The sequence below is a fragment of the Delphinus delphis genome, chromosome 8 (genome assembly GCF_949987515.2).
Source record: "Delphinus delphis chromosome 8, mDelDel1.2, whole genome shotgun sequence".
NCBI lineage: Eukaryota > Metazoa > Chordata > Mammalia > Artiodactyla > Delphinidae > Delphinus > Delphinus delphis.
In genome coordinates, this window is record NC_082690.1 from 62,501,041 (window position 1) to 62,519,977 (window position 18,937).

General features: G+C 54.6%; 1 protein-coding gene across 1 annotated transcript in view; it reads right to left on the reverse strand.

Moving 5' to 3' along the window:
* The window catches only part of DCHS1 (dachsous cadherin-related 1), a 34,778-nt gene that overhangs the window by 3,294 nt on the left and 12,547 nt on the right, over positions 1 to 18,937 (reverse strand). Inside the window, exons 2-19 of the mRNA XM_060018429.2 lie at positions 15,341 to 17,245; positions 9,367 to 9,555; positions 9,045 to 9,276; positions 8,679 to 8,915; positions 7,322 to 8,347; positions 6,907 to 7,100; positions 6,600 to 6,696; positions 6,340 to 6,497; positions 5,305 to 6,169; positions 4,970 to 5,209; positions 4,750 to 4,875; positions 3,741 to 3,950; positions 1,833 to 2,711; positions 1,595 to 1,708; positions 1,212 to 1,423; positions 968 to 1,122; positions 642 to 772; positions 243 to 526 (exon numbers count right to left, since the gene is read on the reverse strand). Coding sequence (XP_059874412.1) covers positions 243 to 526; positions 642 to 772; positions 968 to 1,122; positions 1,212 to 1,423; positions 1,595 to 1,708; positions 1,833 to 2,711; positions 3,741 to 3,950; positions 4,750 to 4,875; positions 4,970 to 5,209; positions 5,305 to 6,169; positions 6,340 to 6,497; positions 6,600 to 6,696; positions 6,907 to 7,100; positions 7,322 to 8,347; positions 8,679 to 8,915; positions 9,045 to 9,276; positions 9,367 to 9,555; positions 15,341 to 17,125 — 7,134 coding nt within the window. The 5' untranslated portion in view covers positions 17,126 to 17,245. The remainder of the gene's footprint in view (positions 1 to 242; positions 527 to 641; positions 773 to 967; positions 1,123 to 1,211; positions 1,424 to 1,594; positions 1,709 to 1,832; positions 2,712 to 3,740; positions 3,951 to 4,749; positions 4,876 to 4,969; positions 5,210 to 5,304; positions 6,170 to 6,339; positions 6,498 to 6,599; positions 6,697 to 6,906; positions 7,101 to 7,321; positions 8,348 to 8,678; positions 8,916 to 9,044; positions 9,277 to 9,366; positions 9,556 to 15,340; positions 17,246 to 18,937) is intronic.

Consider the following 18,937-nt stretch of genomic DNA (forward strand, 5'->3'; position numbering starts at 1 on the left):
TTGGCATCCGTCCTAGCTTGGAGCGCATCTACCCCTTAGAATTTGGACTGTGCCCCTTCCCCCATTTGTGGGCACCGGATGAAGAACCCGGACACAGTTCCCAGGACTTATAAGGCTGGTCTTACATCCCCAAAGATCCGTCCCCAAGTCAGTTCTGACATCCAGCCCACCTCAGATCCTTCCAGCCTTGTCACTCCCCTCCGTTGTGAACAACTCTGGGCCCAGAGGTGGGGCATCAGTACCTGGTAGAGGGTCTGTGAGAAGGCGGGTGCATTGTCATTGACATCCTCCACGAGCACCGTGAGGTTGGCACGGCCCTCGTGAGGCCCGTCATGTGCCAGGAGCTGCAGGTGGTAGCGGTCACGCTGCTCGAAATCCAAGGGGCCCGTGAGGGAGAGGCGGCCACCATAGCGGCCTACACTGAAGGGATCCTGGGGCCCAGAAGGGCTCAGCACATACCACAGTACTGGTCCTGAGTCCACATCATTCCCTGTTACCTGTGCAATCTCTGAGCCCAATAGTGCATCTGCAATACATGGGACAAGTGTGTTTGGCATGGTCCCAGAGGCCCCTGGAGCCCCAGAGTGGGGAAAAGTGCTTCCCTACCGCCCTTTGTACCTCTCACTTTACCCAGTCCTCACCTTCCGACACTCGGAGCTCCCAGGGCTGGGGGATGGTGGGGCGATTGTCATTGGTGTCGATGACCATCACCGTCAGGGTAGCTGAGCCCACCAGGGCTGGGCTTCCTCTGTCTGTGGCCATCAGCACCAGCCTGAACACAGAGCACAATCGGGGTGGGGCCTGGGGATAAGGGAGAACCTTGGGCAGGGATAGGAGGGCTCAGGACAGGCTGGGGGGTGGGGAACTCAAGACGTGGCCTAGGGATTGAAGGGGATTCCATGCGGGGCTCAAAAGTGGATGGACCTGGGATGGAGTCTCAGGGTCTACAGACCCACCCGAGCCTCACCGTGTTTCGGCCCAGATCTCACGGTCCAGGATAGCTGTGGTAGTGATAGTGCCTGTGGCGGAGTCTACACGGAACAATCCCCGGGCTGGCTGGGATGCGGCCAGACTGTAGGAGATCTGTCCACTGGGGCCTTGATCCAGGTCATCTGCTTCGACCTGGGGAAAGCAGGAGGCTGCTGGCACTGGGCTGGCCACAGACAAAGTCCGCCCAGCCCTGCCCCCCATCTTCCCGTCACACCCCACACCTGCAGCAGGGGTCCCTCCAAGGGCCTGGACTCAGGCAGGAAGGCCACGTAGTGGGGCCGCAGGAAGCGGGGAGCATTGTCATTGGCATCTTGCAGGGTTAGGGTCAGCACGGAGAAGGCAAAGGCTCCTCCACTCTCCGCCTGCAGCACCAGTCGCAGCCGTGGGTTTGCCTCAAAGTCCAGCCCCTCTGCTGAGCGAACCGTGACGGCTCCTGGAGGGAGGTGGAATGTATCACCGACAGACCTCTTGCTTGCCCTAGAGCCTCCTGTCTGCGGCCCGCTACTCAAGGGCAGCCTCTCCCCAACCAGAGACTCCTCGGGCCCAAAGAGGACCCCCGCCAGGAGCCTGTCCCCTCACAGAGCCCCCTGCTCCCGCCCCTTACCTGTACTAGGCTGGATGGAGAATGTCCCTTTCTCATTCCCACTGAGAATGCTGTATGTGATGGGTCCACTTGAGCCCCCTGTATGGATAGCCTTGGGGGAGACAATGGGAGTCCCTGCAGAGGGGATGATATTGGTTGAAATGTGAGCACTAGACTGAGGGAGTCTGGGGACTATTTTCAGTTAGTAACCCCAACCCATCCAGGGATACAAAGCGGGGTGACACGGTTGGGCACCCACCTGGGGGTGCATTCTCACGGAGCATGGCTTCACTACTAGCCCGGGGAAAGCGGGGTCCACGCTCAGACTCTCCCTGCAGCCCAACAATGACCACACCAGTGGCAGAGCGAGCTGGACGGCCAAGGTCGGTTGCCACGATGAAGAGGACACGATCCTGGGGACCCAGGGATACAGGGGAGCGGGCCACACGGATTTCACCAGTGTAAGAGTCCACAGTGGTGCCAGGAGGTGGTGTGCCTGCCAGCCGGTATAGGATAGAGGCATTGGCACCAGCGTCACGGTCTTCAGCTCGCAGAGTGGCCAGAGCCAGGGTTGGGGTACTGAGGCTAGGGCCTGGGCGGGGCAGGCGCAGCCTCAGGGGACTGGTGGGGAAGGTGGGCGCATGGTCATTGACATCGCGCACCATGATGGTGATAGGCACCGTGGTGCTTAGGGGTCCAGCAGCTGCACCATCCACTGCATTCACGGTAAAGGCATAACTGGGACACTGCTCTCTGTCCAGGGCTGTGGCTGTGCGCAATTCCCCAGAGCTGGGCTCCAGCAGGAAGGCTCCTGCTGCACCTGCACCCAGGTAGTAGGTCACGCGGCCATTGGGCCCAGCATCAGGATCATGAGCCTGTAGCTGCAGCAGCAGGGTCCCTGCAGGTGCATCCTCAGGCACCTCCACAGAGTAGGCAGGCACAGGGAAGGCGGGGGCATGGTCATTAGCATCCAGCACTGTCACTGTTACAAACAGAGTAGCACTGAGAGCTGGCTGGCCTCCATCCCGGGCTTCTATCTGCAGCTGGAATGCTGGCTCCACCTCCCGGTCTAGTGGCCTCATGGTGCCAAACTCCCCTGAAGCTAGGTCCAGAACAAAGGCTTCTGATGGGTCCCCATCTGCAGAGAAGGGCATGCACACATAAACATACATGTGTCAGCCCATGGGAGTGGGGGTGATTTACAGGCAACCTGGCAAAGAAAGAGAAAGAGAGAGGGAGAGAGAAAAGAGGGAAAGTGGGATAAAGGCAGAGAAACAAAGAGAAACACAGAAGGTAAAGAAGGACACTGCAAAGTAGCTTTTCTAAGAGTGTGGTCTGCAGACCCCAGGGATTCCCCTGAGACCCTTTTGGGGAGTACATAAGATCAAAACTATTTTCATAGTAATACTAAGACATTATATGACTTTTTCATTCTCATCAACTCACAAATGCAGAGTGGGGTCCGGATGCTACATGACATGTGATGACATCATGACTTGGATGGTTAATGGAATGTGTGTGCTTGTGTAGTCTTGTGTTTCCCAGAATATTCTAGGTAGAAAGTTTAGAGCATAAATATGTGTTGTTTTCAGAGATTCACTCGTTTTTGCTGGCTTGCGTTCGGTTATACATGCTGTAATCTTTGTAACCTCATTACTGTCCAACAAATTGTTAGTTGAAACCCTAACATTTCCTTGGGCCTACGCAGAAATACAGCAAGTGGTATACTTCATTGGCTTGTTTTGCAATGATATTTTAAAATTTTCTCATCTTTAATATCAAATATTGTAAATACTGATATAATTTGTTTACTATATATTTTATATATTAAATTATTATTTCACATTTTATTATATCAATAAATGCTGACATCATATAAGCCAAAGTTCTTTACAGTTCTCAAAAATTAAGAATGTTAAGGGTTCCTGAGACGAAAAAGTTTGAGAACAACTGCTCTACAGGGAGAGACAATCAAGAAAGAAAAAGAAAGAAAAGAAACAAAAAGATAAAAAGAGACAAAGAGGAGATCAAGAACTGGAGGGGCACAGAAATAGATGCTTGGAGACACAGAAACATAAAGAGAAGGAAAAGGAGACCCGGGCACGCTGGGTCTGACACAGGCCAACAAGGAGTACACCTGGGCAAGTGGGTGCGGGAAGGTTCTCACCCAGGATGCGGTACTGCAGCTGCCCGTTGGCTCCCACATCCGGGTCAGAGGCCCGCAGCGTGGTAAGGGTCTGTGGGTCCTGGCCCTCAGGCACCTCCAGGGAGAGATGGGCACTCCCAAAGGTTGGGGCGTGGTCATTCTCATCCTCCACAGCCACTCGCACTGTGACATGGGTCAACAGCGGAGGCGAGCCCCCATCCCGGGCATACACTATCGGGAAGCAAAATCAGTGAGATCCAGCCTGCTCCCATCCCATGGAGGAATCCACACCACATAGTGTTCCCCAGGTGCACACAAAAATCAGAATATGTCCCTCTCTCCACATCCCGCAAGCACACAGGCACACATACATATATGTGGTGGTGTGACAGAAAAGGCACTAAGTGAGGTAACAAAAGATCTGAGTTCAAGTCCCAGCTCTGCCACTTCCAAGTTGTGTTAGCCTAAGCAAGTTACTTAATCTCTTTGGTACTCAATATCCACTTGCTCCTCTGTTAAACGGCTGCAGTGTAACCTGAGGGAACCCTAGAGGGCATAGCTGCGACATTATGCATTTGAGAGTTAGTGTGATCACACTGGTGACAGCCTAGACGTCAGTTCAACTTGCACTCTGCCAAACTCTTGACTCCCCAAAAGGATTAAAAATATAATAGAGGGCTTCCCTGGTGGCGCAGTGGTTGAGAGTCCGCCTGCCGATGCAGGGGACACGGGTTCGTGCCCCGGTCCGGGAAGATCTCACATGCCGCGGAGCGGCTGGGCCCGTGAGCCATGGCTGCTGAGCCTGCCCGTCCGGAGCCTGTGCTCCGCAACGGGAGAGGCCGCAACAGTGAGAGGCCCGCGTACCGCAAAAATAAATAAATAAAATAAAATAAAATAAAATAAAATAAAATAAAAAAATATATATAATAGAAACTGTGCTGTAAGCTTATAAAATGTACTTTGCGGGTCCTGCCCATGTAACACTGCTGTTTACAGCGCCTCAGGTTTTGGGGATCCTGCAAACGCGCACCTGTCAGATTGATCTCCTCCTGCTCCTCCCGATCCAGGGCCCGAAGAGTTGTAAGAACTCCAGTGTCTGGGTCCAGGGAGAAGCTTTCGCCAGAGATGCCTCCATAAGTCACTTGCCCATTGGCCCCTGAGGAGGGGCAGCGTGGGGGAAGATCAGAGGGTGAATATACCCTTTCTTGACCCAGTCCATCCCTCTTTCAACCCATCCCCCCAGGCCTTACCCAGGTCTGGGTCGGTTGCCCGCAGAGTGAGCAGAGATGTGCCAGGCGGGCTGTTCTCACGCAAGAGGACGCTGTACTCCTGCTGTTGGAAAGTGGGTGCCTCGTCGTTGACGTCGGCGACACTGACAGTCAGGAGCTGTGTGGCTGAGCGCGGCGGGGAGCCGTGGTCGGAGGCCACCACAGTCAGCAAGAACTCAGCTCGCTGTTCACGGTCCAGGGACCGCACCACGGACAGCGCTCCTAGTTGAGCGGTAGGGCGGGTTGGAAGGAAACCTCAACACTCGCCCCACATCAGCACCCTCCTCGTCCCCACCCCCACCCCCGGCCCAACTCACCGGTACTGGGGTGTAGCCGGAAGTAGCCGTCCCCGCCAGCTGCCAGGCGATAGGACACGCGTGCAGCCTCGCCCAGGTCCGGGTCCCGGGCTACCACGTGCAGCGCTGCGGGCCCCGGCGGCTGATCCTCAGAGAGGCGCACACGTGAGGGCGACGCAAAGACCGGAGCGTTGTCATTCTCATCCGTGACAAAGACGCGCGCGGAAACGCGTGCTGCGCGGCGGCGGCTGGCATTGGCAGGCCGGTCGGTGGCTTCCACGAGCAGCAGCAGAGCGGGAGTGGTCTCCCGGTCCAGGCCTCTCGGGGCGCTGAGCGCCCCGGTGCGTGAGTCCAGGCGAAGCGCGGGCACGGGCGGCTCCTGGCGCAGCAGACGGTAGCGCACGTCGCTGTTGGGGCCCGGGCCGTCGGCGTCCGACGCGCGGAAAGTGTACAGCGCCGCCCCCGGCTCTGGGTTCTCCGGAAGCGCCACAGCCAGCGGGTCACGCGCGAAGGCCGGCGCATGCTCGTTCTCGTCCTGCACGCGCACCTGCACTCGCAGCAGCCGCGCGCCCGCGCCTCCCGGCCCCTCGGCGCGCACTGTGAGCGCGCGCCACGCCGGGCCCGCCTCGAAGTCCAGGGGCCGCGCCAGGTACAAGCGCCCGGAGGCCGCGTCCAGCGCGAAAGTGCCCTCCGGGTCCGCGCCGCCCACCAGTGTGTAGGTGAGTGCGCCCACTCCCGCCGACTCTGGCGGCGCCACCGAGCCCAACAGAGAGCCGGGCTGGAGGCCCTCGGCTGCTGTCACGGTCAGCACGACAGGCACAGGTGCGGTCGGGTCTGGGTCTGAGGGTTCCGGCGGAGGCTCAGCCGAGCGAGCTGAGGGAAGCACCTGTTGTGGACCCAGAAGGGAGTACGGAATCAGGCGGACCCATGTAAAAGGGAATCTGGGCTGGCCTGCTGAGTAGCAGGAAGGGCGGTCAGAGTGGCCTGACTAGAGGAGAGGATGCCCACACTGGTGACCAAGGAGACGTGGACAGATTGGAGGAAGGGCAGCCATACCTGCACCAGCAGCTGGAGGCTGGAGCTCCGAGGGGGGCTGCCTTGGTCGTGAGCACTTAGCGTCAGCACATAGTGAGGCCGCTCTGCTCGGGTCAGGGGTGCTGCAGTGAGCAGCTCCCCTGAGTGAGGGTGCAGAGAGAAGAGCTCTGAGCCAGGACCTGGGGACAGACAGAGGAAGGGCGAGGCCTTGGGTTCCAGAGCTGGGCGTGTCATGAGGGCCTGCCATCACCCACCAACTCCCTTCTCTCCAGCCCCCGTACCAGTTAGCATGTACAGGATTGTTCCATTCTCCCCCTCGTCCGGATCCCTGGCCTGCAGAGTTGTCACCAGCGTTCCTGGAGGCACACCATCTGGTACCTGTGGGAACACAACTCATCTACAGTTGTCTCCTTCCTGTTCTTGAGACAACTCAGGATGGAGTTCCCATCACCTATGTTCAGGCAGAGCCCCGTTTTTGCTCTCAAACCTGTTCCAAGACGCAGACTCTCTTACTTACACCTACAGTTCTAAGCAGAGACCCACATACCCTCTTACTTCTTCAGGGCAGAGTACTGCAGCTTCACATACCTGTATGGGGAGGCCCCCACCAGCAGCCCCTGAAGCCTGCAGGAAGGTGGGGCTGTTGTCATTGAGGTCGAGCACTGCAATGTGTATGGTGCCTGTGACACTGCGGGGTGGGCTCCCCCCATCCTGCACCTGCACCAGGAGCTGGTAGCTGCTCTGCCGCTCACGGTCCAGAGTTTGGAGTGTGGTAACCTCTCCTGGGAGTGCAGGACAGACAGAGATCATGTATGGGGTAGCTAGGGATGCAGAGCCTGAGGTCCATGAGAGGCTGGGGTTTGGGGAGTGTGGAAGGGAATGCCCGGGTAAAACTCTAGCTCAGTCCTGGTCCTCGTGGCCAGGCTCTGGGGAGTGTGTCTGGGTGCTCACCCAGTCAGAGGATGAGGCTTTGGGCTCTCAGATTTTGGGTCCCAGTGCTCACCAGTCTGGGGGTGGATGCGGAAGGCCTTGCTGTCTTCTGACAGCTGTCGCAGGCTGTAGGTCAGACGTCCATTGGGTCCTGAGTCTCGGTCAGTGGCAAAGACCCGGCCCACACTGGTCCCTGGGGGCTGGTTCTCAGCCACAGCCAGGAAGGTGGGCTCCTCAGACAAGCGGGGACTGTGGTCATTCTGGTTGAGGATGCTGACCCTCACGGTGGCTGTGGCTGTCTGCTGCCCCAACTCAGCTTTGGACCCAGACACTGCCATTACTTTCAGCGTGTATAACTCCTGGGCCTCACGGTCCAGTGCTGCTCGCACCCATAGCCACCCGGTCTGTGGCTCCAGGCCAAAGAGGCTACTTGGCCCATCTGCTGCAAGGCGGTAGGTGACAGGGCCCCCATCTGGTGCTCGAGCCTGCACTTGCAGGACTTGAGTTCCAGGGGTGGTGCCTGAGGGCAGGTCCACACGGTAGGTAGGGCTGTCGAAGTGGGGAGCCAGCCCACGGGTCCCCAAGTCCTGTACCACCACCCGCAGTCGAAAGTGGCTGGTGCGGGGTGGGGAGCCGCCATCCCGGGCTTCCAGCTCCAGTTCATGGGCTGGCCCCCCTGGAGGCCCCAGAGGTCCCATAAGCAGTATGTGGCCTGTGGTGGGGTCCACAGTGAAGGCCCCGCCACCCCCAGCAAGCAGGGTAAAGGTGACTCGACTGTTAACGCCTGAGTCGGGGTCCAGAGCCCGCAGTGTATAGATGGGAGTCCCTGGGGCAGTGCTTGGCGGCAGCAACACCGTGTCTTCAGGTGCAGGGAAGGCAGGGGAGTTGTCATTCACATCATCCAGCAGCACACGCACCCGAGCTACGGCGAAAGCCGGGGGCACTCCACTGCCTGCCCGTACCTCCAGCTCTAGCACTGGTCCCAGCAGCTCCCGGTCCAGAGCTCGAAGCGTTTGTAACAGCCCTGTGGCCCCATCTAGGGAGAAGAGTCCTCGGGGATCCCCACCTGATAGGGTGAGGGTCACAGGCCCCAGGCGACCTAGGGAAGAGGAAAGAAGGGTCAGAAAAGAGATGGGAGGGCACCTATTGAGTTGGAGCCCAGACTCTGATCCCCAAAAGGGCTAGGCAGTGCCCACACCTGGGCCTTTCGAAGTATTAGGGGGAGGGGCAGGTGTTGGCAGAGAAGCTGGGTGGCACCAGGGTGACATTCGTGTACCTGGGGATGAAGCAGAGTGCCTGTACCATGCCCACGGAGGTGGCGGGGATTGGAACCAGAGTGTTTTGTATTGGGGCTATCAGTGGTGTGATACTCGAGGGTTATGTTGGGGTGTCTGGGTACGGCACTGAATGGATATAATGATAAGTGATACCTGATGGATTGTGTGCTTGGACTACACCCACACTGGTGCCTGGTGCCACATCCTCTGGCACAGAAAAGACATACTGTAGTTGCTCAAATACTGGTGGTATGGGAGTTCCAGGCACAATGCTGACGTTGACTCGGGCACTGGGCTCTGCCTGCAGGCCACCTCCATCCTGAGCCCCGATCTCCAGCTGCACCACGGAATTGGCCCGTCTGGCCAAGGGCCAGGCTACCGTCAACAGCCCTGGGAGGACGGAGAAGTGGAGAGGTATAAGGAAACAGAATAGAGCTGGAAAGGTTGGGGGGTGGGGGGCAGGCAGTGCTTCATTTAGGCAGATGGGGAGGCAAGCCCTGGGAATGTGAAGATCCTCACCTGAGTGCTCATCCAAGGCAAACAGTGGGGGGCTATTGCCAGCCAGGATGTGGTAGGAGAGTCGCCCGTGGGGTCCCTGGTCAGGGTCATGGGCACGCACCCTCAGCACAGCTGTGCCTGGGGTACTGTGGGCGCTCAGACTGGCAGCATACTCCCGTGGATAAAACTGAGGTGGGTTGTCATTCTCGTCTGACACAAACACCTTCACATACACCATAGACTTGAGGCCTCCCTGGTGAGACATGCAGCCATTAAGTCAGGTGGCCCTTGATTGGCCCTGCTGAATGCCCTACCCCAGTCTGCCCACAGACTGTCCACTCACCCCATCCACAGCTGTCACTGTGAAGTCGAAGCTTGAGGGCCCCTGATCGCGGTCCAGGGTCCGGGTCGTGCACACGTCGCCACTGTGGGCATCGATGCGGAATGGGGGAGACCCCGAGGCCCCAAGTCCGGCACCCAAGGAATAGGAGAGGAGGCCAAATGGGCCACTGTCTGCATCTGTGGCTGTCACCTGGGGAGAGGCTGGGGTGAGTAATGCCCCGTCTTTTTGGCCAGAAAAGCCATAACTAAGGGGCAACTGGAAGGAGCAGGCCCTGGGCCAGTTGGTGCCCAGAGTCTTGGGATGGTGGACACACAGAAGGGACTAGTAGGACACGGGCCAAAATCCAAACCCAGCTCAGACCTCACCACTTGCGTTAGGTTCCTGTGAAACTCTGATCACAACATTTTTGTCGACTGGTCAATATAGAACTTTGTTTTATGTGTGTTTCTGTTTAAAGGCACCTTATTTAATATATATTGTTGGTTCATTAACACTGAATTCATGGCCAATGGCACAACTCATAACTAAATGAAACTTATCTAACACATGTATTTTCTCCATAAGGCACAGCACAGCCTTCTTGTGTTTAGGAAAACAGACATCACTTCAGCACTACAGTTGGGGACAATTTTACACTGCAAAATCACCAAACAAAAAGCACAAAAATGCAAAAAACGTGGCATTAAACAGACCACGAAAAGGACCCTTGTTTACCATATAAGAGCTGTAACATGAAGGCAGAGCATTGCCTTGTTCGACCTCAGCCGGGAATGTGCTTGTCGAGAGACTTGAATTTTCCATCCTTCTGCACATGTCCGGGAATGACTGTGAAAGCTCCATGAGTATTGATTCAAGGGTTACAAATAGATTTTAGAGAGTTGGCGAATTCACAAATACAGAATCTGCAAATGATGAGGACCAACTGTACTTAAAAGGAGAGTGCTAAGGGCTGTGATAGCAAATTCCAGGTGGGTCACAGGGAGTTAATAACCATCGCCAAGTCTCATAATCACTCCAATCAGAGAACTGCCTGACCGATAGAGTTATTGAGACTGATGTTATAGGCCTGCTCGTTATTGCGTTTGGTTATAAAGTGGGATCCGATTGGTACTCGGATCTGGTAACTGGAGTGATCAGGATCTGCACTATGAATTTATGGGATGTGGCTCAGGCACCTTTAGCGTCCCTTCATCTCTCAAGCCAACCTCATTGGAAATGAGAAAGGGAGAACTGCAGGTCTATAGGAAAATACCGAGGTCATTAAGTTCCAGGGGCTCCCCAAAACTAAGAAATAGGGGAAGGTTTTCCTGGTGACTTCTCAGGCATCTCCCAGACTGGCTCAGGAAGAGTTTATGACTGGACACCAATGTCAGGAGCCTCTGAACATTTCAGAGCCAGATCAGTAGGAGACACCATTCCAAAAGCTTCTGAGCCTAGGACAGGGCCAGGCACACAGTAGGTACTCTACGTATATTTGTTCATTTAGTAAACAGGGCCAGGCACACAGTAGGTACTCTATGTATATTTGTTCATTGAGTAAACAGACATTCAGATTGCCCTGCCTTACAACAAAAGCTTCTTTCAAACTAAGTTTTATAAATTGGGTGCACATTAGGCCCTCAGTAGTGAGTTAGCTGGTGCAGGCTGCTGTAGCTTGTGACAAAGTACTCTTTGTGGCTACACGGGCCTCAGGGTCATGATATGCTGCAAAAGGAAGCTGGAGAGTTCCCCTTTCTTGGCCAGAAAATGTTGCTCAGAGAGAAGCCTAGCCGAGGATTGCTGATCGTTGCCCGGGCCTTTGACAGAAGTGATTTGTGCCATTGTTTACCCTCCTGAGAGACACTAAGACCTTGCCATGCTGAACCCTGGAAACAGCTCCTGCCCCAACTCTTTACTATGGCTGTGGGCCTGGATATCCCAGGAGACAAACTTCCCCCTGGATCAGTCTGGCGGGCTGCAGCACAGCTGCCGCACCGTCTCCAGAAGCTGTTAAAGACCTCTGCCCTCTGACCCGCTGCAGGAAGAAAGCAATAAATAGTGGTCAAGAGAAGTTGTCAGGAAGTGACCCCAAAAGGCGCAGGGGCCGTTGACTGGAAATGACCAAGGCAGAAGTGAATTTTCTGGCCTGTGCAGCCCCTGCTCAGAGGTCCTAGTGCAATTGCAGTCTCCAGTTTCAGCAGGCTCTCAGCCTTGCTACATAGTCCAACCTTGGTCAGCTCCCACTTCCAGCTCTGCCTGAAAGCTGTAACTAACCTCATCTCTCTCCTCTTGTCCCCACCCCACCCCACCCCTAGCTCTCATCACATGCACTAGTGCAAGGAGAAAATAAAGACCTTCATCTGTGAACTCTCTAAAATTCCTAGCAGACCACAAACTTACTTCATCTGCCCCATGCTGACCTCCTTCCCAGGTGTCCCTCCTGCTTTGACACTTTAACACTGCTCTCCTGCTTCTCCACCCACTGCTTCCCCACCCCCAGCCTCCCTCCACCTCTCCTTACTCTGTCTGTTATACACTGTTGTTCTCTGGAATCTTTCCTTGGCCTCTTCTCATTCTGCACACGCTCAGGGCCTTCTCTTCCACTGCTGTGGCTTTGACCCTCATCTGTACTTTGACCCAGACCACTCCTCTGTGCTCCAAACTTGTACATCCAGATGCCTGCTCAACATCTCCACTTGGACGTCCCACAGGCCCCTTAAATCCAACCTGTCCTAAACTAAACTCATGATAATCCCAACCCCTCTCTAATGATTCCTCCATCCACGCAGTTGCTCGAGCCAGCAATGTGTTCTTCCCTTTTCCTCTCTTGGCATATCAATCAAGCAGGGACTAAGTAAATCCTCATTATCCCTCTACTTGTCTGTTGCTCTCCATCACCATTATCACTGTCCTGACTTGGGCCTGAGTCGTCTCTCCCCTGGACTACTGTAGCTCCCTTCTCATAGGCGCCTGACCCTCCGATCTGTCCTCCATACCAGGACTTCTCAACCTTGGCATGACTGACATTTTGGATCAGATAAACTCTTTGTTGTTGTGCTGTCATGTGCATTATAGGATGTTGACAGCATCTCTACCCACTAGATACCAATAGATCCCACCAGTTGTGACAACCAAAACTGTCTCTAAACATTGCCAGATGTCCCCTCCAGAGGGCAAAATCACCAGCCGTTGTGAACCACTGCTCTACACTAACTAATAAAAGCATCTTTTGAGAAGACAAATGTCATATTATTCCTCTACTCAGATGTCTTCAGTGTCCCCGAAAGAAAAATGCTCCAACTCCTCGGCTTGGCTTGACTCCTCACTGTCTGGCCTCCTGCAGTCTCGTCTCCCACTCTTTTATCTCACACCTTAAATTCCAGAGATACCGAGCCACTTGTAGGCCCTTGAACGAGTCAGACAAGTCAAGCTCTTCCACTTCTCTCTGCGTGTCACCTCTGCTTCAACCCTTCCCTTATCTCGTCCCCTCATCAGCTCCTGCTCATCTTTTAAGTCTCAGCTCAAAGGTCCTTTCTTTTGAGAAAACGTTCGAACTGCCTATCTGTACCTCATGAATATCCCCATATAGAAGTTTTTATTATTGGAATAAAACTGTTTCTCTGCATATGAATCTCACCTCTAGACTATAAACTCCATGAATTAGGTAGTGGTTACTCAGTCATTACTGTGTTCTGGGTCCCTAAAACAATGACAGGCACATGGCAGATACTTGATAAACGAATACTGAATGAATCAAATATTAAGACTTCTTGTAACAGTTATGAACACCCAACGGTCATTTTTACCCCTGCTTCCCTATGATTACTACTAGTAAAAACTCCAGGAAACCACCTGGAGAGATGCCCTCTTGCTTCAGGCACTAGTGAGGAGGGAAGACGTTTGGAAGCCACAGCCCATTGGTCCTGGGCCAAGAGGGAGAGTAAACACATGGGAGAGTGGGTGGGAGCTGGACAGCAGTAGGCAGGCAAGTACCCAGAGTCTGGCCAGACAGGAGGTCAGCCAGGCCTAGGCACTGGCTTGAAAGTCTAGGCCAACAGGCAGCTCCTAGAAAATGCTCGGGGATCTGCTGGACTTCTGAGACATAAAGACTTCAAGCACGAATCTCCTAAGAGACCACCCTGCCCCCAGTCTCCTCTCCTGCATCCATATTCCATGGGGCAGCCAAAGCAATCTTTCCAGAAGACGTATCAGATTTGCCTAGAGCCTCTCAATGGCTCCCTGTGATTTCTAAAATAAAGTCAAAGCTTGGCAGCTGGTCCCTGTCTACTCGCTTGTCTCACCTCCCCATAACTCTTTCTCATCAGCACAGTCGAGGCCAACTTGAACAATGCAGTTCCATGAACACATCATGGTGTTCTGTAGCTCTTTCTGTGGCCTTGGAGTCCCTGTCCTCATACCCCATGTTATCCACTTGGCAAAGTCTCACTGCTTCTGCAAAGGTCTGCCTCTAGGCTTCCACAGCACCTCATATGCAGCCTGATGCATTACTAGTTACTGGTGTGTCTCCTTGCCTAGACTGGGACCGGCCTGGGAATAAGACTATTTCCTTTCTTTGTTCTCAGGGCCCAGCAGAGTGCCAGGCTTACAGTGGGTAAGTTAATTTTTGAATGTATCACTTACCATTGATCTAATCTCTCTTTCACCCTTAAAGCAAGTTAGCTTCCAAAAAAAAAAAAATACAAAAATGGGACTTCCCTGGTGGTCCCAGTAGTTAAGACTGTGCACTTCCATGCAGGGAGCACGGGTTTGATCCCTGGTCGGGAACTAAGATCCCACATGCTGTGTGGCACGGCCAAAAAACAAACAAACAAACAAAAAAACAATCTGTAGTGAGGAGGGAGGGATGAATAGGTAGAGAACAGAAGATTTTTAGGGCAGTGAAACTACTCTCTATAATACTATAGTGTATGTCATTATATATGTCAATTATATATATACTTTATACTTTTGTCCAAACCCATAGAATGTACAACACCAAGAGTGAACCCTAATGTAAACTATGGACTTGGGTGGCAGTGATGTGTCAATGTAGGTTCATCTGTTGTAACAAATGTACCACCCTGGCGTGGGATGTTGATAATGCGTGAGGCTATGAGTGGGGGCATGGGGTATATGAGAAATCTGTACCCTCCACTCAATATTGCTATGAATCTAAAACTGCCCCCAAAACATAAAGTCTTGAAAAAAAAAACAAAACCAAATTTGATTATGCCTTTTCTGCCTCAAAGAAGTTCAGTGACCTCTTTTGCCTTCCAAGTAAAGCCCTAGCCCTTCACGGCTTGGTGTCCAAGGACTTCTGCAGTTTGGCCTCAGCCTGCCTCTCCAGTTTCATGCTCCACCCATCTCCTCCAAGCCTGACTTGCAGGAAGCCTGTGGCCCCCACAACCTCTCCAGGGCTCCTGCCTTTTCCTCTGAGGTCTTCCTGCTCTGGACATTGGGATCTCACTGGATACTTCTTGTTGTCTCTCATCCTCGTGCCTGAGCCCAAGTGTCCCATCAAGGCTCAGTTCCAAGGGCAGGGATGGGGGTGTATTCCAGGACACCTCAGCACTAGACTAGGGTTGGAGAGCTCTGTAAATGCTGGCATCTCCCTTGGGGAACAGGAGCCACATGGGTGTGCAGGATCTCCGTCTCTGCCCTGCAGAACAACTTTGAAACTTTAAAGAGTCCTCTCTCATTTCCTGCCACCGCAAGACACATTTTCTCTATATCCAATCTTAATTCTCTCAACTGCCAAGATTACCTGGCCCAGCTCTTGTACCCTGCTTTCTCGTCTTCTCATTAATCCTCACCCTCCGCACAGACTGTGGAGCTCATCGAGTAGGACCGAACCCTCTGGCATATGTCACCATCAACAGATGGCACCTGCAAGGCTTGGTGCCTGCTCTGAGGTCCCCTGTGACCCTCTGATCGACCCACTCCTGCCCACAGAATCATCCTGCTGTGTGCGGGGTGGTGGTGGGGGCTTACCCACCTGCAGGAAGCAGGTTCCGGGCTGGGTGCCCTCAGGCAAGGAGGCATTGTAGAAAGTCCTCTGGAACTGCGGCTCATTATCATTCACATCCTGCAAGGCCACACTCACTGTGGCAGAGGAGATGAGAGGGGGCAAGCCCCCATCCGTGGCCACCACAATTAGCTGCGGCTGTGGCTCCAACTCATAGTCCAGTGAAGCAGCTGTGGTGATGATGCCTGAAGTGGGGTCGATGGAGAACCAGCGGGTGTGGGCACCTGGGGCCAGGCTATAGGTGACCTGACCGTTGGTGCCCTGGTCAGGGTCCCGGGCCATCACGCGCACCACGAAGCTGCCAGGCAGCGCAACCTCAGGCAGGGGCTCGGGTCGGTAGAGCTGGCGGTCAAAGGCAGGGGCGTTGTCGTTGACATCAGTGACATGCAGCACAAAGGCAGCCTCGGCTCGCAGCGGGGGTGAGCCTGAGTCTGTGGCAGTAACTCGCAAGTTATAGGCATCCCTTTCCTCTCGATCCAGCTGCCGAGCCACGCACACCAGGTAGATGACGCTGTCCTGGGTGCTGAGCGCAAAGTGGCCCTCTCCACCCTCCAGGGACACATTGACATGGGCAAAGTCACCATCGTCTGGGTCTGACACAGAGATTCGAGCAACAAGCTGGCCAGGGGGGGCAGCCTCAGACACTCGGGGGGAGCCGTCCGCACTCAGGAAGATGACAGTCATAGAGGGCTGATTGTCATTGGCATCTCGCACGTGCACCGTCACAAAGGCCGAGCCCAGCTCAGGGTGAGCCCCTCCATCCCGTGCCTGTACCACCAGTTCATGGACCCGCCGTTGCTCGAAGTCCAGTGGCCGCTCCAGCCGCAGCAGCCCCGTGTGTGCGTCGATGGAGAAGGGTCCGTCACCCTCGCTCTGCCTCCGGTTGATCTCATAAGTTACAGCCCCATTGGCACCGGCATCGGCATCAGAGGCATACACCTGCAAGACAGGACTGCCGGGGGCCAGGCTCTCGGACACCACAGCGTGGTAGCGGCTCTGATTGAAAGCTGGGGCATGGTCATTGATGTCCAGCAACGTCACGTCCAGTAGGGCCTGGGCCCTCCGGGGTGGTGAACCACCGTCGTAGGCCTCCAGTTGCAGCATGTAGTGTGAGCGGTTCTCTCGGTCCAGCTCCCCGGTAACTACCAGCTCAGGCACTGGGGCCCCATCTGGACCGGGACGTGTCTCCAGCCGGAAGGTCTCTCCAGCCCCATCACCAGACAGCGCATAGCCCTGGGTTCCTAGGCGGCCAGCGTCTGCGTCACGAGCAGGCTCCAGTGGGTAGCGGGTGCCAAGAGCGGTATGCTCAGGTATCTGCAGGACAGCTCGAGCCTGTGGGAAGGCTGGAGCGTGGTCATTGATGTCAGCCACTCGCACGGTAACTTCCACGGTGGCGCCATCAGGAGTGACTGCAGTGAAGCGGTAGCGATCCCGCCGCTCGCGGTCCAAGACCCGGGCTGTACGGACCACCCCGCTGTGCTCGTCAATGGCCAGGTCTGTGCCCACACCACTGCCCTCCTGGGCGGAGATGAAGTACATGGGAGGTGCTGCTGTGCCCGCTGGAAGCCCTGCACTGATGTCCCCGATAAGTGTGCCCGCTGGCTGCTCCTCGTCAATCTGCAGGTCCAAGCTCCCAGCCTGGCCCCAGGCGCCCGGCACCCCCGCGCCCAGGAGCAGCAGCAGTGATAGCAGGGGTAGGGGCCTGGGGCTCTGCATGCCTGGGCAAGAAGGTGCAATGCCCCGCTCCTTCTGCATGGCAGGGGCAGTCCAGTTGTGGCTCGGGCTCCAGCTCCAGGCCAGGCTCCGGGCCCAGCTTGATCTCAGGCTTTGGATCAGATCCAACTTGGACCCTGGCTCCAGCTCACGATTCCTGGCCTGGGAGAAAATCGGAAGCAAAAAGGTCATGATGGGGGAGGAATCAACCGTCCAGGCTGGGGTCTAGGCCACACCAGGACTCAAGCATGCTCAGTGGCCCTGCGTGTGCTGCCTCACACCGTCTGGGGCCCAGGAAGCTCCTCAGGACCCACTCCAGTCTTTACCTGGCAGGTCCCATCCCACTCTGATTCCCGTCCCCCCTCCACCCCCCAGCAGATTGTTTTTTCCTATTGTTCAGACCTAAATGCCTTCAGACTCCCTTCCTTCCATCTGTAGACTTAAACGTGTGGCCAATTCTTTCCCATTTTTCTTCTCATCCAGGATTAATACCTCAATAATCATGTGCTTGGCAACCTCACCCGAATCTCAACAATGTCCTCTCTGCCAGAGCCTTCTACCAACATTTAACTATGCTGAAGTCTCTCTTTCTCTCTCTCTCTCTCTATAATATATATATAATCTCTCTCTCTCCCTCTCTCTCTCTCTCTCTCTCTCTCTCTCTCTCTCTCTCTATATATATATATATATACACCTTTAGCCCTACTTCCCTCTCTATTTAACAAGAGATTGAGCACCTATTATGTGGAGGCACTGGAGACACCTCAGAGAATACAGGAAACAGTCCAGGACTTGGACAAGTAATTAGAAGTGTGATAAGGGCTGTGAGGGAGGAGTGCCGGGAGCTGTGAAGGCATAGATAGAGGAGGGGCTTACCACAGTCAGGGAGTCAGGGAGTGCTTCTCTGAGGAAGCCACATTCAAGTCAGGATCTACTTAATGTAGGTATTTGCTAGACAATGGTGGGCGGAGAAGGGGGATACAGAAACATTCAGAAGAGGGAACTGAATGGGAGGCTTAGAGTCCGCAGTCAAGAAGGGGCTGAGGGTGTCCGGGCAGGTAGGGCACAACGTGTGTGAGGTGTAGAGTGCTGAGGCAGAAGGTATGAAATGGGGCAGGGGCTCGAAGGCCATACTGATGATTCTGACTTTATGCCGGGGACAAATGGAAGCCATGAAAGCATCTTAAGAGTGGGTGCTGCAATATGGCTTACGTCTTGTGAAGATCTCTATTGCTGCCCCTTTGTAAACAAGGATCACACAGATGGGAAGGTTATCTTAGGACAGCCCTTGTAACACACTTGGGGGAGTCCAGGTGAGGGTGAATTGACGGTGAATTGGATGAGTGTTAGCAATGAAAATGGGGAGAAGCGGATAGCTCTGCCGGACGTTTCGCAGGTAGAACAGGCAGGACTTGATGATGGCTTGAGGCAGGGGATGAGGGAGTGGGAGGAGTCACGGATAATGGGCAGATTTCGGGCCTGAACCATCAGCTGGACCAAGGCAGCCTTAACTGGCCAGAGAGAGAGACAGAAACAAATCCAGGGAAGGGCGGTGCCTCTGTGGCTAAGGGAGCCAGGGCTTCAAATGCTGCTGACGTTCAAGAAGGAGGAGGCCTAAAGCCCCATGAAGGCCTTTAAGGACTGAGTGAGAGCCGAATCCGTGGAGACATTGCCCTCTCTGAAAGGTTTGTTCACTTCCTCCAATTTCTCACCTCTCACCCCCTCCTCCATCTACACAGAGAGTCTTCCTCTCCTGTGACACTGCTTTCACTAAGCTTCCAGTCATCGCTGTACTCTACATCCGATGGACACATTTTTATCTCCTTGCTGGATCATTCTGGAACACTGAAACAC